General features: G+C 40.5%; 1 protein-coding gene across 1 annotated transcript in view; it reads right to left on the reverse strand.

Moving 5' to 3' along the window:
• NECAB1 (N-terminal EF-hand calcium binding protein 1) overlaps positions 1–16,873 on the reverse strand; it is a 187,590-nt gene that overhangs the window by 111,182 nt on the left and 59,535 nt on the right. Inside the window, exon 4 of the mRNA XM_072734344.1 lies at positions 2,169–2,194. Coding sequence (XP_072590445.1) covers positions 2,169–2,194 — 26 coding nt within the window. The remainder of the gene's footprint in view (positions 1–2,168; positions 2,195–16,873) is intronic.

Here is a 16,873-nt window from a genome sequence, read left to right on the forward strand (position 1 = left end):
CCCCACAGCGGGCTCTGGCTGGGAGTGGAGCCTGTTTGGGATTCTCTCTCCATCCCTGTCCTTCTCCCTCTGCCTCACTCCCTATCCCCAGCTTGCATGCATGCTCTCTCTCTCTTAAAAAAGAAAAAAATCCATATGCCAATGCCCTAACTATGGGGAAAATCATAGTCAAATCTTCTCCCAATAAATACAGAGTAGGTTCCTAATCTACTTCTATTATTATAAAAGACAAACTTTCTTTTTTTTTGAAGAGGATTAAGATACACGGATCATACTAAGAGTGGATAATGTAATATTCCTTAATGACAATACATTAGCCACACAGCAAATAAAGAGGAGCCATAAACGTCTTTCTGTTAAAAGCCCTCCTAAGAGTTTGCTTTCTCACAAGCCATGCCTATCTACACAAAGTTGAGTAGGAAACAAAAAGAATTACCTGGATGATTTGAGGAAATCATTACTTTGGCCTGACCTATCCAGACACGTGAGGCAAACGGGTCTCCCAACCTCACAAAATTATCAAGATAATCTCAGTTCTCTGCTTCATCTCCCGACTTCACTGGCAGGGACTATATGCACATGGATGAGAATGGATCACAACTTGACCTTTATAGTGATTGCTGTTCTTTAGAAAACCTGGTGGCCATGGTCCTACTGGCCCCTTTGCCCACTTGGCACAGTTTAATACGTGTGTGTGGATGGGTTATGCTTGAATTAAGTGTAAAAGTATGCCAGGATTTTCTCTGTTTTTCTCTACTAGGGTTCCATAATTACCAAAATCATAACATGACTTGGTATCAGATACCTGGCTTCTGCATAGACATTGTGCTTTTCAGTTGGATTCTTCTCACTGAACAGGAGCTAGACATTATGTAGGAACAGAAAATAGTGTTTTATGACCACTGGAAAACTGGAAAGCTTATGATGAGTTTGTGCTGTTTGGAGTGATTTTCTTGAAACCTTGTGTTCTGATATTTTGTCCTGACATAACCTTGCTTGGTGTTGTCTTACAATTTTGATGAAATGAAAGATGACTGACCACTCTTGAATATTGTAAAAGGGACTCTGTGATGATTTGGTAAACTTTAACTTTGTAAGAATTAGAAGATGTTCAGGAAGTGCCTGTGACTTCAATTAGGAGTTTCAAAGAATCTCATCTGTAAAATTATTTTTAAAAAACCTAGATGAATAAAAAAAAATCAAACTTGGACAGGAGGTTTTCTTATATAACTACCTTAAAACATAACTTCTGAAAAAAACTTCTGAAACTTCTCAGTATTCAGAGAAAAATGATGGTTTCACACTGAATAGTCTCACAATGCTCCATAGTTGTTTTTTTTTTTTTTTCCAGAACAAAAAATAAAGCTTGGGACGCCTGGGTGGCTCAGCAGTTGAGCATCTGCCATCAGCTCAGGGCATGATCCTGGGGTCCTGGGATCGAGTGGGCTCCCTGCGTGGAGCCTGCTTCTCCCTCTGCCTATGTCTCTGCCTCTCTCTGTGTGTGTCTCTCATGAATAAATAGATAAAATCTTTAAAAAAATAATAAAGCTCAGAAATCTTTGCCTTTTCCACATTCCCAGCCTTTGACTTTTGTTTCCAACCGCGAAGATGAAGAAAATAAATGAAGAGGCTGTATAAATCAGCAATCTGTAGAAATTCCTCTATTGAAACTGGTTTTGCGAGTGACATTTAAAATTCTAGAACTGTTAAAAAATAAAATAAAATAAAATAAAATTCTAGAACTGTTTAGGCAGGTATGGAACAAAGTTGCTCTTACATGTGAAGGGGAGGGTCAATTTTGAAACACAGTAATAAGAGGCAACCTACTTGAAGAGAATAATGAAGTCCTATTAAACACCAATGTAAAAATATATTCAAACTAGTGGAGAATTTGCTATTGTAAAACTAATTGTACTAACTACAAAACAATTCTCCATGAACAAATTAATGAGCCCCAACTCTTTCTCCAGTGAAATACAAGCTTGAGTAAAACTCACAGATAGGATAAATCCCTTGAGATCTCAATTATCTTTTACTATGTTCCAAACTCCTAATCTAGGACATTAATTTCAGGGTATATAGGAGTTTATAAAAGATGATATTCTTTTTCATTCTAAAGCAAAGTAGTGAGTTTTCCCACCTCTTCCCCCCAAAATACCAAAACTTACCGCATAGTTCTTCTGTGTCAAGGTTGCTGAAAAGAAAAAGAAAAAAAACTGTTATTACTTTGGTAATATTTAAGTTTTTAAATAGTTAAATACTGTTATTCCCCAATCTATATTACTGTATTAATAGATGATATGTAGTTATGGTATTTCTCTCATAAATTCCACATTACTTAATCATATTAAATGACGATTACATCAGATTCTTTTTTAAAAAAACACATTTATTTGAGAGGGAGAAGCAGACAGCCTGAAGCAAGGCTTGATCCCAAGACTCTGAGATCATGACCTGAGCTGAAGACAAACGCTTAACCAACTGAGTCACTCAGGCACCCCGGTTATATCAGATTCTATCTTTGAACAAATAATTCCTGGGTTTGTGTTTTCCCCAATATCATTCTGGAGGATACTGCCTAAGTATTAAGCATATAGGCTTTGGAGCCAGAATGCCTGAGTTCAAATCCTGACTCTACCATTTACCACCCATGTAACCCTGGGTACTTGGCATCTCTGGGTCTCAGTTCTTCAACCACAAGATAAGGATAATAAGTTCTGTTTCATATGAATGCAATAGGATGTAAGTGAGTTAATACATATAAAGCAATTAAAAGAGTAACTGGCATAAAAGGTTACTTAATAAATGTTAGCTATCATGATTTCTGACTTGATAGAATGGCTATAATGGTTCCATACTCAACCACTGAGGTTAAGTTTGACTCAATGCCTTTTTGTGTGTGTGTGTGTGTTTTTTTTCAATGCTTTTTTTTTGGAATGATCTCTGAAACATAACAAATATTCCATGGCGTAAATATTACATGTAAAGAATAGTCACCTCTTACTCTTATAAAGTATAGAACAGCAGAGAAAATATTCCTATCAAAACAACGTCTTGACCATGGCAGGCACAGTACAGGAATGCAAGAATGGTCCAAATATCAAGCAATAAGTCAATATAAGGTTACATTATAACCTAGAGTAGAACACTTGCATTAAATACTAGATGGGGAAAAAATAAATAAATAAAAAATAAAATAAAAATAAATAAATACTAGATGGGAACTTAATAAAATCCAACACTCCTAATTTTAAAGTTTAAATAAAATTGGAATAAGAGCAAACCTCTTAAAGATGGTAAGACTTACTAAAAGTCAGCTTGCAAACATCAATTAACTGAAAATCTTGGACACTGTCCAGCTGCCCCGCAGGTCAAAGCTCAATGGAACTAGCCGTGATCACCCAGTCCTCCTCCATGCGGCAGGCAGGCCGGGTATGAGTGGAAGCATTACAAACACTGGGTCTTTTTTTTTTTTTTTTTTTTTTTTTTACCAGTTCCATCACTAGTTGTAATATAATTTTAAATTCAGGATGTTATCCTCAGATGCTGAATATTTGATCTTGTTTTTTTTTTAATATTTGATTTTGGATAAAAGAGTCTTCTGTGGTAGTTTCAGTGTGGGTTTCTGCTCCTTCATTCATTCATTCACCCCACAGGCATTCATTGCTGTGTGCCAGGCACTGTTCTAACCATCACAGGTCAATCAGGGTGCAACAGGTACTGAGATGAGGATGTCCGCTCCCTAGTCTCTAGCAGCTGGATTTAGAGGTAGACTTGTACAGTAAATGATTAAAATGTGGTAAAATCGTTGCTATGGGGGAAGTGGCTAACTGCAAGAGTATCAGGGACTATAGAAGATGAAATTTTGCAGCGACATCTCAAGGGTTAAATGAGTAGAAAAGGCAGACAAAGGAAAAACATTCCAGTGAGAAGAAACACTATTTGCAAGAAAAATTATGCAAATGGGGAGTAGTTCCTTTGGCTGGAACATAGATCATTAATAAAGAAATAGGACTAAACAATGAAAAGCCTCATGTGATCATCTAGAAGGTTTCTGCATTCTCTCTCGTGAACTTGGCATCACAGAGGATTTTAAAGAAGGTGAGTGACATCGTCAGATTTATACTTTAGGAAGGTCACTAGCACATGGGTTGCAGTTAGACAAAAAGAGGGTGAAAAAGAGGCCTAGAGAACAGTTTGGACATTATTGCTAGGGTAATAATATATGTAAAATTCAAGGACTCCTATGCACCTCCATTGGATGGCCTTGCACACCTCCATGGGTTGATTACTCTAGTGTGGAATCAACTGGCCCAGACTAGTAATTCCAAATCTACAAAAAAATGCTCTTCACCTAACTCCCCCCACAGAGTTGTCATCATTTTATTTCATTTATCACATTCTTTCTCTGTATGTTTCTTCAAATCATTTGATTATACATTGCAGATATGCTATCCCTTTACCCCTAAATACTTCAGTGTGTATTTTCTACAAATAAGGATGTTCTCTTACATACAAGTGAAGAAAATTAATATTGATTCAATGCCATTATCAAATCTGGCAGTTCTCAGGACGCTGGATGGCTCAGTGGTTTCGCACCTGCCTTTGGCTCAGGCTGTGACCCTGGGGTCCCAGGATTGAGTCCCGCATCAGGCTCCCCACAGGGAGCCTGTTTCTCCCTCTGCCTGTGTCTCTGCCTCTCTCTCCGGGTCTCTCAAGAATAAATACATTTAAAAAAATCTTAAAAAAAAATCTGGCAGTTCTCAAATATCTGTATGTATATTTAGCCTACACCTTTTTCATGTCTTTTTGTGTAATTTATAGTGTATAAATATTAATACAGTGGTGCATACATAGGATTTGCAAGTCTTTTTTATATATTAGGATTTCAAGCCAAAAAACCATTACCTAATATGAGAGCTTGATCAGAGGTGCAGGATGGATAGGCAGAGATGGGGGGAAGGGCCAAAAGGATGGTCAGATGTGAAGGATTTCGAGGTGAAACTATCAAAACTTGGAATCTTACGGGATTCAGAACTAGATCACCTCGCAATTTTTAGTATCATTTCAAACGTTTTGGTCAACAAAACATACATGTCATTTCCTGACCTTAGTGTTTTCATAGAACTTCAGCCTTGGAAAAGGACATTAAAGGTCATGACATTGTTTTTTGTATTTTCCTCAGAATGGTTCACAGGTTCATAATGTGATTTCCAATTTTAAAGGAATAAACAGTCCAATCCACTATGAGAGCTGAATCACATGGAATATATCATAAAACATAGTTTGCAGTAATTTGCATGACATTAGTTCTACTTGGTCCTTAATAAAAGGCTACGTTCCCAGAGTACTATAGTGACTGGCCCCTCAAGCACCCCTTTATTTAGCTGTTTCTGTGCTATGTCATTTGTTGTGCGTAGAAAAGCATGGTTGTTTTTAGAGTAGCCTCAGATGGGTTATTTCTATATAACTGATTTCTTCCGAGATACCTCCGTCTGGTGGGAACGCGCGATTGTAAAGGAATATTCAGCCGCAGATAAGCCTATAGTATATCTGACAGCGTGTGATATTGTCCTGCTTCTTTTCACACTTATAGCAAGAAAACCTATAATCTTTTAGCTATGCTATTTTTTTTTTAAAGAAAGCTAGATGGAAAGAATAAATGCTAGTTACATTATAAACACTCTTATGGAAACAGACCCAGAGGGATGTTCCTATCAGAATGCATCCTCAGCTAGATGCAAGGCAGGGGAAAGCACAGACATTCAGTGCAGCCCGACTGACAAGTGAGGGGGAGAAATGGAAACAAACTAAGTGCTCATTAGCTGAATAACTAAGCAAATTGCATATCATTACATAATCATTAAAATCTATCTAAAGACTTGTCAATAGCTTGAGAAAAGCTTATGTGTGGAAGTTATGTAAAAATGTGAAACCAGATATAAATGGTATACATAGGATCAAAAAAAATCAATTATATTAAGGACTTGGGAAAAAGTGAGTAAGAATGCCAACAGTGGGCCATGTTGCTTCTGGATGCTGGGACTCTGGGTGGGTTTGCCTTTTGCCTTCTTTACAGTTTTCCAAATCTTTTTGTCTTATTACAAGGTTTCATTTATAATGGGAAGAGCGAATTTTGTGATTATAGATAGAATGACTCAAGGATGCTAAGCATATAAGGTTCATATTGTCTAATTTATGAATCTACTTGATATAAATTACAATATATCTGTCTGTTTGTACCCACCACTCAATTCTGCAAAATGCACCACTCAGATGCTCCAAGTGCAACAAGGACACCACATGCACTGAAAACACCCTCATTTACACGTCTTAGGGGGAGCTGAGTTTTTGACTTTACTCTTCTGTGTTGGGCACTCTTGAGTTCTGAAGAGCTAAATCGCCCTCCTGAGAAGTATGTTTACTGTCAAGAAAAGAGAAAATATTTGGGAAGTGCAGATTGATCTCTACTTGCGAATTCAGCATCTTTCTAATATAACCCTTTAGAAGTCTGCTCTCAATTCTAGGGTCTACCTCAAAACAATTTTAGCTTCACATTAATATTCTTAGTTATCTCTGAAGCATTTTTCAATGGGTTTAGCGCTCTTTGCAGCATAAATAAGAACAAAGGATTATGACTTTCTTGCTGAAAAATCACCCTTCTAAACTCCTTCTTTGCTTCTGATTATATTCAAGATTTTTAGCTTCTTCAAAATTAACACGCTGTAGATCTTAGCAGGAAGCTTTAACATCTAAGTCCCACCTCACATTTCACTGAGCTTCCAGTTCATCACCCGCCAGTCTGAACATTACCAGTGCAAAGAGGTTTCTTTCTTCAGTTGGCAAAACACTTTGCTAAACACTGCTAAGCTCCCTAATAACCCGAAGGAGTTAATTCTGGCTTATGAAGATGTTTACCTCCAGACAGTATTTGAGGCAAGGAAAATGTGACTCAGCAAGCACAACACGCTTAGTTACTCCCTGATGGGAGCACTGTAGCGATGCCCACATTGGTTTATTGGCAGACTAGCAGGCTGGCTAAGTAACAAATATGCTCAGCCATCATAGTGTTCATCTTACAAAAGAATATTATGATCTTCCAATTCATTAAGAATTCACTAATAATCTGAGCAGAGTATCTTTCCATTATCATCAGAGCAAATGTATTCAGCGAGTTCTGATGCACCAAACAAAACAGCATGAATGAAGATCAATAGGAGCAATATTGGGGGATCGGAAAAATGATAAAGACCCTGACCTTGCAGATATGTTGGAAGGGTTTTTTTAACCCCACGAAGTAGATTTGGTCATAAAGAGTCTGGTTGTCCTAGAGTCTGTCCCTCTGGTGGAAGGGGGACAGGGCAGACGGTGAGAAAGACTAGGGCCTAGATTTGGGATGTGCCTCCTCTGATGGAGTGGATGCTGTAGATACAAACTAAGATGAGCTGAGCTCTCTCAGCTGAGCCCTCTCCATCTAAAGCATCACAGAATTGTAGTCAAAGGGATTTCAGGAACAGATTCTATTCAGATATCGCCATAGGCAGGGGCAAGTTTAGTCACCAGAGCCCTAACCCAAGAGGTAGCATGAGTGCTGGTCCCCGCTTGTAGAAGAACGACCATACCACACAGGTTACCTAACAGGGCCTTGGACTGTGCGATGAGCCAAGAAGACCAGAACCAGCATAGAAATGGAAATTGCTCTTTTTAAACATTAACATTTTTTTCCCAGTGCAAAATGATCACCACAATCAAGTTAACTAATGCATCCATTACCTCACATGATTATCATTTTCTTAAAAACTGGTTTTTATAATCAAGACAAATACTCAGTTTCAGAAGCAAGGCAATATGTACGGCCAAGCTATCAACACGGTGTGACTGTATACACTCTGGGAAGAGCTCTGTAAATCCCTCCTGCTGAAGGCCAAAATTGCCCCTAGAACCTAGAAGAGGTCAGATCCTGTAATTACAGGTAAAACAGTCCTAAGTATATGGAGATGAGGGCTGAAGAGTGTTGTAGCAGGCAGCATTTGGCAAGCAGCTGGCTTGAAGTGTGGAAGTAGAGTCTATAGTGGTAATAGACTTTGCATTTGGTGTCCTCTATAGGAGGAATTTATAGGAGGCACACAAACAAGTATCTGAATCTTGCTAACACTGAGACAGATTAAGGTCAGACTACTTCCACACATAAACACAAGGTCTCCTGTGAGAGACACAAGGAGATTAGATAAGCATTCTATTTTTCAAGGCAAAAGTTAATCACTTACGTGTCCAAGACAATAAACATTTTCTATGTGCCTTGTACTGGGTTGACCTCCCCCAAGAAGGTTTGTTCAAGTTTTACACCCAACATCTATGAATCGCTGGATTCATAGATGGAAATAGGATCCTTGTAGATATAATCAAGTTAAGGTGAGGTCATACTGAGTTAAGGTTGGCCCTGGTTTGGACTCAGAGGCAGACAGGGAGAAGAGGTCCTGTGAAGATGGAGGCGGAGACTGGAGTGTGATGTAGCCATGAGTCAAAAACACCAAGGACTGCTGGCAAGCACTAGAACCAAGGAAGTGGAGGAAGGACTAAGAATTCTCCCCTGGAACTTTGGAAACGACATGGCCCTGCAAACAGCCTGGTGTTAGACTGCTAGCTTCCAGAACAGATTTCTGTTGTTTTAAGCTCCCCAATTGGTGACACTTTATCACAGCAGCCCTAGGAAGCTAATACATGTTTTACCACATGCTGTGATCGATTCCAAAGCTATACCCACAAAATAACACTACCTTTTCATTTCTGTGTCATTTTAGTAACTCTTGGGAATTTAGTGAACTGAAGATCTGGCTCGAAAGTTGGCAGTTACTATATTGCATTAGATGAACTGAAGTTTGGGAATTCCAAATGAAAGCTCATGGTACCCCAAAGAATCAAGCACAGGGAAAAATAAAAATAAATTTTTTAAAACCTCAAAGAACTCAAAGTTAAATAGCAGCAACATACTTGGAGCACTTGGCTTATGCCAGGTACAGTGTTGAAAGCTTTACCTGGTGTAGCTCACTTCCTACAACTCTGATTTCATGATCCCTATTGTACAAGAAAGGGAATAGGCCTTAGATAAGGTTCAGTATCTTATTTGAGGTCACACATATGAGTGGCAGAACCAGGATTCAAACCCAGGTGTGTTTAACTCAGGAAAGCTCTTGGGATGGCCGGGTGGCTCCGTGGTTGAGTGTCTGCCTTTGGCTCGGGGCGTGGTCCCAGGGTCCCAGGATCGAGTACCACATCGGGCTTCCTGTAGGGAGCCTGCTTCTCCCTCTGCCTGTGTCCCTGCCTCTCTCTCTCTCTCTCTCTCTCTCTCTCTCTCATGAATAAATAAAATATTTTTTGAAAATGCTTTTAGCCATGAGATACAGGAATTATGGACTCAGTGATAGATATCTGGAGTCATCAGTACAGGGGAGCACTCAAAACCATAGGGATAGTCAAACTACAAAGTGTTCACAGTTCACAGAAAGAGCCATGGATGGACACTTCGATGTTAAAGCACCATGTCATCACACCTACCAAAGGTGAAGGTAGTGATCTCTCCAATTTGCTTTTCCTTCATTGAATTCTGAAGTCACACAAGGGCAGGTACTTTATCCCACCTACTATATACAAATATTAAAAATAGGATCTGACACAAAGCAAGGACTGGATTAATACTTTTTGAACTGAATTCTAGAGATGACCATCATTTAAGACCCCAGTAGAGAACAATCCCAATTTATGATGAAAAAAATTAAAAACCTATGAATATAGTGAACCAAGGAAGTAAAAGATATCTGTACTGAAATCCTTAAGATACTGATGAAAGAAACTAAAGACACAAATAAGTGCAAGATGTTCTATGCTCATGAATTGGAAGATTATGTGTCCATGCTATCTAAAGCAATCTACAGATCCAATGCAATCCCTATCAAAGTTCCTATGGCATTTCTCAGAAATAAAAATAATAATCCTACAATGTGTATGAAACCACAAAAGATCCCAAATAGCCAAAACAATATTGAGAAGGAAGAACAAAGCTGGAGCCCATCATGCTCCCTGATTTCAAATGATATATATTACAAATCTATGATAAAACAGTATATTATTGGCATAAAACATAACAATGAAACAGATTAGACAGCCCAGAAATAAACCCATGAATATTCATAGCTAATTTATGTCAAAGGCGCCAAGAATACACAATGGGTAAAGGACCGTCTCTTTAATATATGGTGATGAGAAAGCTGGACAGCCACAGGCAAAGAATGAAACTGGGCCCCTGTCCTACACCAAACACAAAACTGAACTCAAATTGATCAGACTTAAATTTAAGACTTAAATTTAAAATGGAAATTAGGGATGCCTGGGTGGCTCAGCGGTTGAGCGTCTGCCTTTGGCTCAGGGTGTGATCCTGGAGTCCCAGGATCGAGTCCCACATCAGTCTCCCTGCATGGAGCCTGCTTCTCCCTCTGCCTGTGTCTCTGCCTCTCTGTGCCTCTCATAAATAAACAAATAAAAAAATTTAAAAAATAAAAAAATGAAATGGAAATTAAAGACTCAAAATTTAAGACCTTCAACAATAAAACTCCTTTAAAAAAAAGTGGGGGTAAGCTCCTGAACACTTGACTTTTTTTGGATTTGACACTAAAAGCAGAGGCAAAAAGAGCAAAAACAAACAAGTGGGACTTATCGCAGCAAAGCAACCCATTAATAAATGAAAAGACAAGCTATGGGATGGGAGAAAAATCTCTTAAATGTCTCTCTGATAAGAAGTTAATACACAAAATATATAAAGAACTCATACAGCTCAATAGCCAAGAAACAATCTCATTGAAAAACTGCCAGAGACTTGAATATACCTTATTTAAAAGAGATACAAACGGCCCACAGGTGCATGACAAGGTGCTCGACAGCACTAGTCATCAGGGAAATGCAAATCAAATCCCCAAGGAGACACCACCTCACACCTGTCAGAATGGCTCTCCTTAAAAAGATGATAAACAGCAAGTGTTGGTGAGGGACGGAGGGGAGAGAATCGTCATGCACTGCTGTTGGCAATGCAAACCAGAGAGCACTACGGAAAACGGTGTGGAGGGTCCTCAGAAAACCAACAATGGCACTACCACAAGTTCTAGCAATAAACACCCACAGCTGGGTATTGAAATGAAGAAAACAAAAATGCTAACTCAAGGAGCCGTGTATGCATCGCAGCATTATTTACAATGGTGGAGATATGGAAGCCACCTAAGTGCCTATCGACGGATGAGTGGATAAAGAAGTTTTGAGACATTCGTAGGACTATTATTCAGCCACGAAAAAGGGGACTCCTGACATCTGGGAAGACACGGAGGGACCCTGAAGGCATTATGTATGTGAAATAAGACAGAGGAAGACAAATACCACATTCTGCAGAGGAGGCTAAACAGGGCAGGCAGGGGATTAAAAAAAAGGTGGGGGGGCGTCAGCCCAGGGTCTCAGAAGTCTAGAAGAGAGTTCCAAGAGCTCTCGAGACTGAAGAAAAGATGCAGTAAGGCATGAAGAAGAATCAGTACAGTTCACATTTGAGGTCTTTGGCAACTTATGAACAACGCTTTCAGTCCTTCCCTGAGATTGGGGGCCTCAGAGATGCAAGAACCACGTCCACATGACTCTGAAGAAATGGGACACAAAAGCAAGAAATAAGGCAAAACTAAGGTGAGAGCTGGAATGGAGGGAGAAGGTCACGTCCCCAGGCTGGAACCAGCGGGCAGAGGGGACAGAGGTGGGAACCGGTGGGGAGACACCCGCCAGGAAGACACAGGGAGGAGGAGCCTGAAGCACAGGTATAGCCTGAGGATGGGGAAGCGTAGTTCTTTGTGCAGACCGAAAATTAAAACAAAACAAAACCAAAAAAAAAAAAAAAAAAGGCAGACAACTCATTGGTTCATATCCGTGACTGTTTTCTAATTTTTTCTTAGAAGTTTCTAAATCTGGCTGAGCAACTGAACCACCTGGAGACTGTTTTGTCTTTTCGTGTAGATTTTCAGGCGTAACACTTAGAGATGATGCTTCAGAAATTCAAGGTGTGGCTCTTCTGTCAGAAAAGGTGCCAAGGTGATTTTAGTAAGCAGCCTTTACCTGTCACACTAGGCCTCAAGTCAGGTATTTGTTAGAAGGGAAACCATCCGCAAAGAACACCTGTGTTATAATTTATTGGTTAATTGTGTAAGCATCAGCTCGACAACTCCGTCAGCCGAATCCCCTCTCCGACCTCCTTCCCTAGCTCTCCCGACGTCCAAGGTCCATTTAGCAGGAGACGGAACCCGCTCACACAGGTCAGCCTCCAAACAAAAAATGGCGCATCTGGCCTCTCTTGTAGGCCGCGCACAATGGCTAGTGGAGAAGACCGATGGGAATAAAACTCCCCCGAGTCACGGTCAAGTCTCCTCTCTCTGGACGGGTCCTAACACTTACTTGGGCCTCTAGGCCCGTCTTCTAACTCCAACTACAACCCGGCGTCTGCGGTCACCTTCTGGGCTTCTGCAGTTGGCCGGGCCCCTCAGCCCAGAGCCTGTTGGACAGGGCTGCTGAGCCCAGGCCCAGAGTCTCCGTCGTGAGGAGGGCACAGGACTACACTTGAGGGCAGCTGCAGGTGCTTGGCCTACTTCTCACCTGAGAGCTGCCCTCACGGGCCACAAGCACCCCCGGGTGCCTGCCTCGCCCGCGCCGCCTTGTTCACGGCACGCGAAGGAGTCTTGTAGCTAACTGCGGGCATTAGTCAAGAGATGGACTTCGACACCTCCCATTCGAGGCTTCGCCCACGGGACCTTAAGTCACAGTTGTCTCCAAGGCTCTGATTTTGAGCAGCTTTGTGGACACAAATAATGTTGAAAACTGCACCTTGAGTGTTGCCGCATATGGAGAGTATAACGGATCTGTGTTTTACAGACATTCTTTTCGCAAAGGTATTTCGTATGTAGGGGAGAAAAAAAAAAAACCCAAACCCTACTCTGACTTTCCAGTTGTCTCACATAAATAAGGAAATACTGGGGATGCCTGGGTGGCTTAGCGGTTGAGCTCCTGCCTTAGGCCCAGGGCGTGACCCCGGGGTCCTGGGTTCGAGTCCCGCATTGGGCTCCCTGCATGGAGCCTGCTTCTCTCCCTGCCCATGTTTCTGCCTCTCTCTCTGTGTCTCTCATGAATAAACAAACAAAATTAAAAAAAAAAAAAAAAGGAAATACTGGGGTGGAGGCTCTGGGAAAAATAATAAAAGTTTACCAGACACTGTTTTCATGGCTGAGATTTCTCATTGCCAAATTGTAAAATAACCACTAGCAGCTGCTGGGGCTTAGTTACGCTCTCAACTGTGAGAGGATGCTGAGCTCTAATTGGCTGGCTGACATCTGTACCTTCCAGAACTGAAAAGCTGTCCTGTGGCTCAGGTCCTCATAGGACAACGAGCATGGGGCTCCCCACTGTTCCAATTCCCTTTTCTGTTGTGGTCTCAGTGCTTCCTCTCTATGCCTCAACCCCGAGCCCCTCCCTGGCTGCCCCCAATCAGGGCTCCTCCCAGTGTCTGCTGGGGAGTTCTTCCCTTTTCCTTTTCCGGTCTTCATTCTTATTTCTTCCACCTCCTGCTATGTCTCAAACCAATGAGCTGTGACACTGAAAAGCTTAGTCTCTACAAGGCAGTAGACATCTCTTGCTTAGTCTACTCATCTCTTCATTCTTCTCTACCATCACTCCCCCAATCTCTGGGGAACCTGCCCCCAACTATAGGTTTCTTAAGGAGCTGCTGACACAATACCCCAGTTCCTCCCTACCTCAGCCCAATCCACTTGGCCACATGCATGTGCAAGAAAATAGTCTCCTCTCCCCTCAGCTGTGATGAACAGCCCCGGACTGAGCCCACTGTGTAAATGGGGCCATTGAGAGTGCTCCCCGAGGATTTTGTGCATGGCCTCTTAAGAGCACAGCTCGCTCTTACCTCTGGAGGGGATGAGGTAATAGGATAGAGCCTCGCACTACCGAAAGCCACTCACCCTTCTCGCCACATGGCACAATCTTATCTGTGGTAGAAGGAAGAGAGACAATCCTGAGAGAGAAACAACTGGAGGGAGAGGCAGGAGAAGCAGTGGGACAGCATGAATGAATAAGAATAATGACCCCAAGTCCCTAGATTCCCTGTGACAAGCTGTTACACCAAGAGTCTCTCTCTAGTCATGGAATCAATGATTTCTCTCTCTTTTCCTCTTTCTTAATCTACTTTGAGTTTAGCGTCTGTCACATGTGGCTGAAAAAAGACTGAAAATTCATACTAATGACAACACTTCTCCAAAATTAATCTTCCCTTCATGAGGGACATTAAAATTTGGGACTTCTGCTGGCTCAGCTGTGTCTACCACCGCGCGGTGGCGAGCCCTTCCCTCCCTCCTCTCACCTCAGCCTTGTTTCTTATCTAGCCCCTTCTCCACCCAGAATACTTTCAGGAGCCCCACAAACATTCTCCAGAGCAGTGTTTCTTGCACTTTCCTTGGGGAAGGGTGAGATTTTTAAATTTCCATTTTCTGCCAGAGTAAGAGTTTTATAAAAAAAATAAAAATAAAAAAAAACTGTAAAAATGAATTACTAGATCATGTGCTTCAATATCACCGCAATGTCAAACACTGTCAAGTTTCCTTATCTCAGGCGGACAAGTATCAGGTTGTGGGCCACTGTGGGTCTGTGGCCTGCACTTTGAGAAGCGCCAATACAGAGAACTGCTATCGTGCAGACTGATTTTAATGCCTCTGTTTTAGTTCTCAGAATTTCTTTTTTAAAGATTTGTTTATTTTAGAGCAAGCACCTGAGTCGGGTGGGGGGTGGGGGCAGAAGGAGAGAGAATTTCAAGCAGGTTCTACCTCCAGTGCAGAGCCTGATGCAAGGCTCGATCCCAGGACCCTGAGATCATGACCTGAGCCGAAATCAAGAGTCGGACACTTAACCAACTGAGCCACCCAGGCGCCCCCCAGAATTTATTTTCAAGAAACGTGTTTTGTATCAGAAACATCAGCACAATGTGCAAATAACAACCGGAATCTGCTCTTGTTCTATCACAAATAAGTTAGGTCTCTATTGTCTAATCTCTTAAAATAACTGGATTGTTAAAAAGCCCAATTTTAACTAAAAAGAGGCTTATGGTCCTACATTTTAAAGGGTTTCCATATAATGTCAACAAAGTGTTAAACGTTCACACTCTCCCATCTTCTTATGTATTACTTAATAAAATTTCTAGGTAAAGGATTGTTTTACATTATATAAAATGGCTTCATGAATTAAGGGGGTTTCATAAGATGGGTAAGTTTCATAAGATAGGTTAAGTTTCAAAAAACACAGATTTTTTTAGAAGTATACACAAAGCATCAGAAAATTGTCTTAAGAAAGTTTGCTATGACTGGGAATGTCTAAATCTTTTCAAAAGATGAAAAGAACTAAGAAATATAAAGACTACTTTGGAGAGTAGAAAAAATGATGTTTGGGGGCATATTTACACCTTTTTTATATGATAAAAATTGTTTGCATAACTCTGAATTCGATGTGCCTCAGAAAATGTTTGCTCCTTCCTAGCATTTCTAAAATTCAATCTTGTTGCCTTATTTTAAACATCACTTTGCCATTCAGAATTCAACCTTTGCCATCAGGCAAACAATATAAAAAAGACCAGTAGAGAAACACTTCAGAAAATTGTTCAATCTAGGAAAGAAAGATAGCTTTAGAAGAAATGAATCCTATCCTTTTTTTTTTCTAATTAAAAATCATCAATATTCTGTTGTCACAAAATACATTCAAGTGCCTTGTATCTATACGAGAGGAAAAAAATCAATTCTTCTGGGATCTGTATAGGTTTTTGGAAAGGATAGAAGTTCCCAAAAGTAAGCACTATACTAAGTTAAAAAGTGCAAAAATGTTCATTGTAAGTGAAAGAAGAGACAGGTTGTTGTGTGGCATCAAGATATATGGTATCTCTTCCACCTTTCTTCTGTACTGTTATCAAGTTTCTGATGTTCTAGATTTTTTTTTAAATTTATGTATTTTAGAGAAGAAGAGCAAGTGGGGAGGGGAGAGGCAGAGGGAGAGCATCCCAAGTAGATAAACACCCTCCTGAGCAAAGAGCCTGACTCGGGGCTTGATTCCACGACCCCAATCATGACCGGAGCGGAAATCAGAAGTCACATGCTTAATGGATATTCTAAATTCTGTATGTGAGTTGGGGGAGGGGAAGTAAAGAGGATACTTGGTAACAACATTTTGGGCTTTACATACATTTTCTATCTCTAATATCCAATAGAATCCATTCCATTCAACTTTTTAAAATTTATCCACTCAAAAATATGGCTGGATAGAGGTCTTATATATATTTTTTAATCACTCCCAAAGAAAACCCTTTTTAATTTAAACATAAGTAAATACAGAAGTCTACATACAAATGCTGAGCAATATATCCCGTGAGTGGCCTGCATATCCCCCCCTTCAGGACCAATACATTAACCTACCTCACTGTTTTGCTTAATTTTGCTGAGATTTCCAAAACTCAATTGTACAAGTTTATTTCAAACATCATGCTACTGAGAGCTTCATCTTTATCATCATGCATATGATGTACCTTTTTTTATTTCTTTCTTTTTTTTTTAGCAGGTAACAATCTACAACAGGGCAACCATTCAAAAGGTGAAACAGCACCTCCAGTGACAACCCTTTCCCTCTTATCTCATCCCCTAACCATTCAGGTCACTTCGAATATGGGCATCTATTATTTCCAGTCTCATGTGTATCCCAATGATAGTCTTTTATAGCCTAACGATTTTTTTTAAAGATTTTATTTATTCATGAGAGA

Source organism: Vulpes vulpes, chromosome 13, assembly GCF_048418805.1.
Source record: "Vulpes vulpes isolate BD-2025 chromosome 13, VulVul3, whole genome shotgun sequence".
NCBI classification, from domain to species: domain Eukaryota; kingdom Metazoa; phylum Chordata; class Mammalia; order Carnivora; family Canidae; genus Vulpes; species Vulpes vulpes.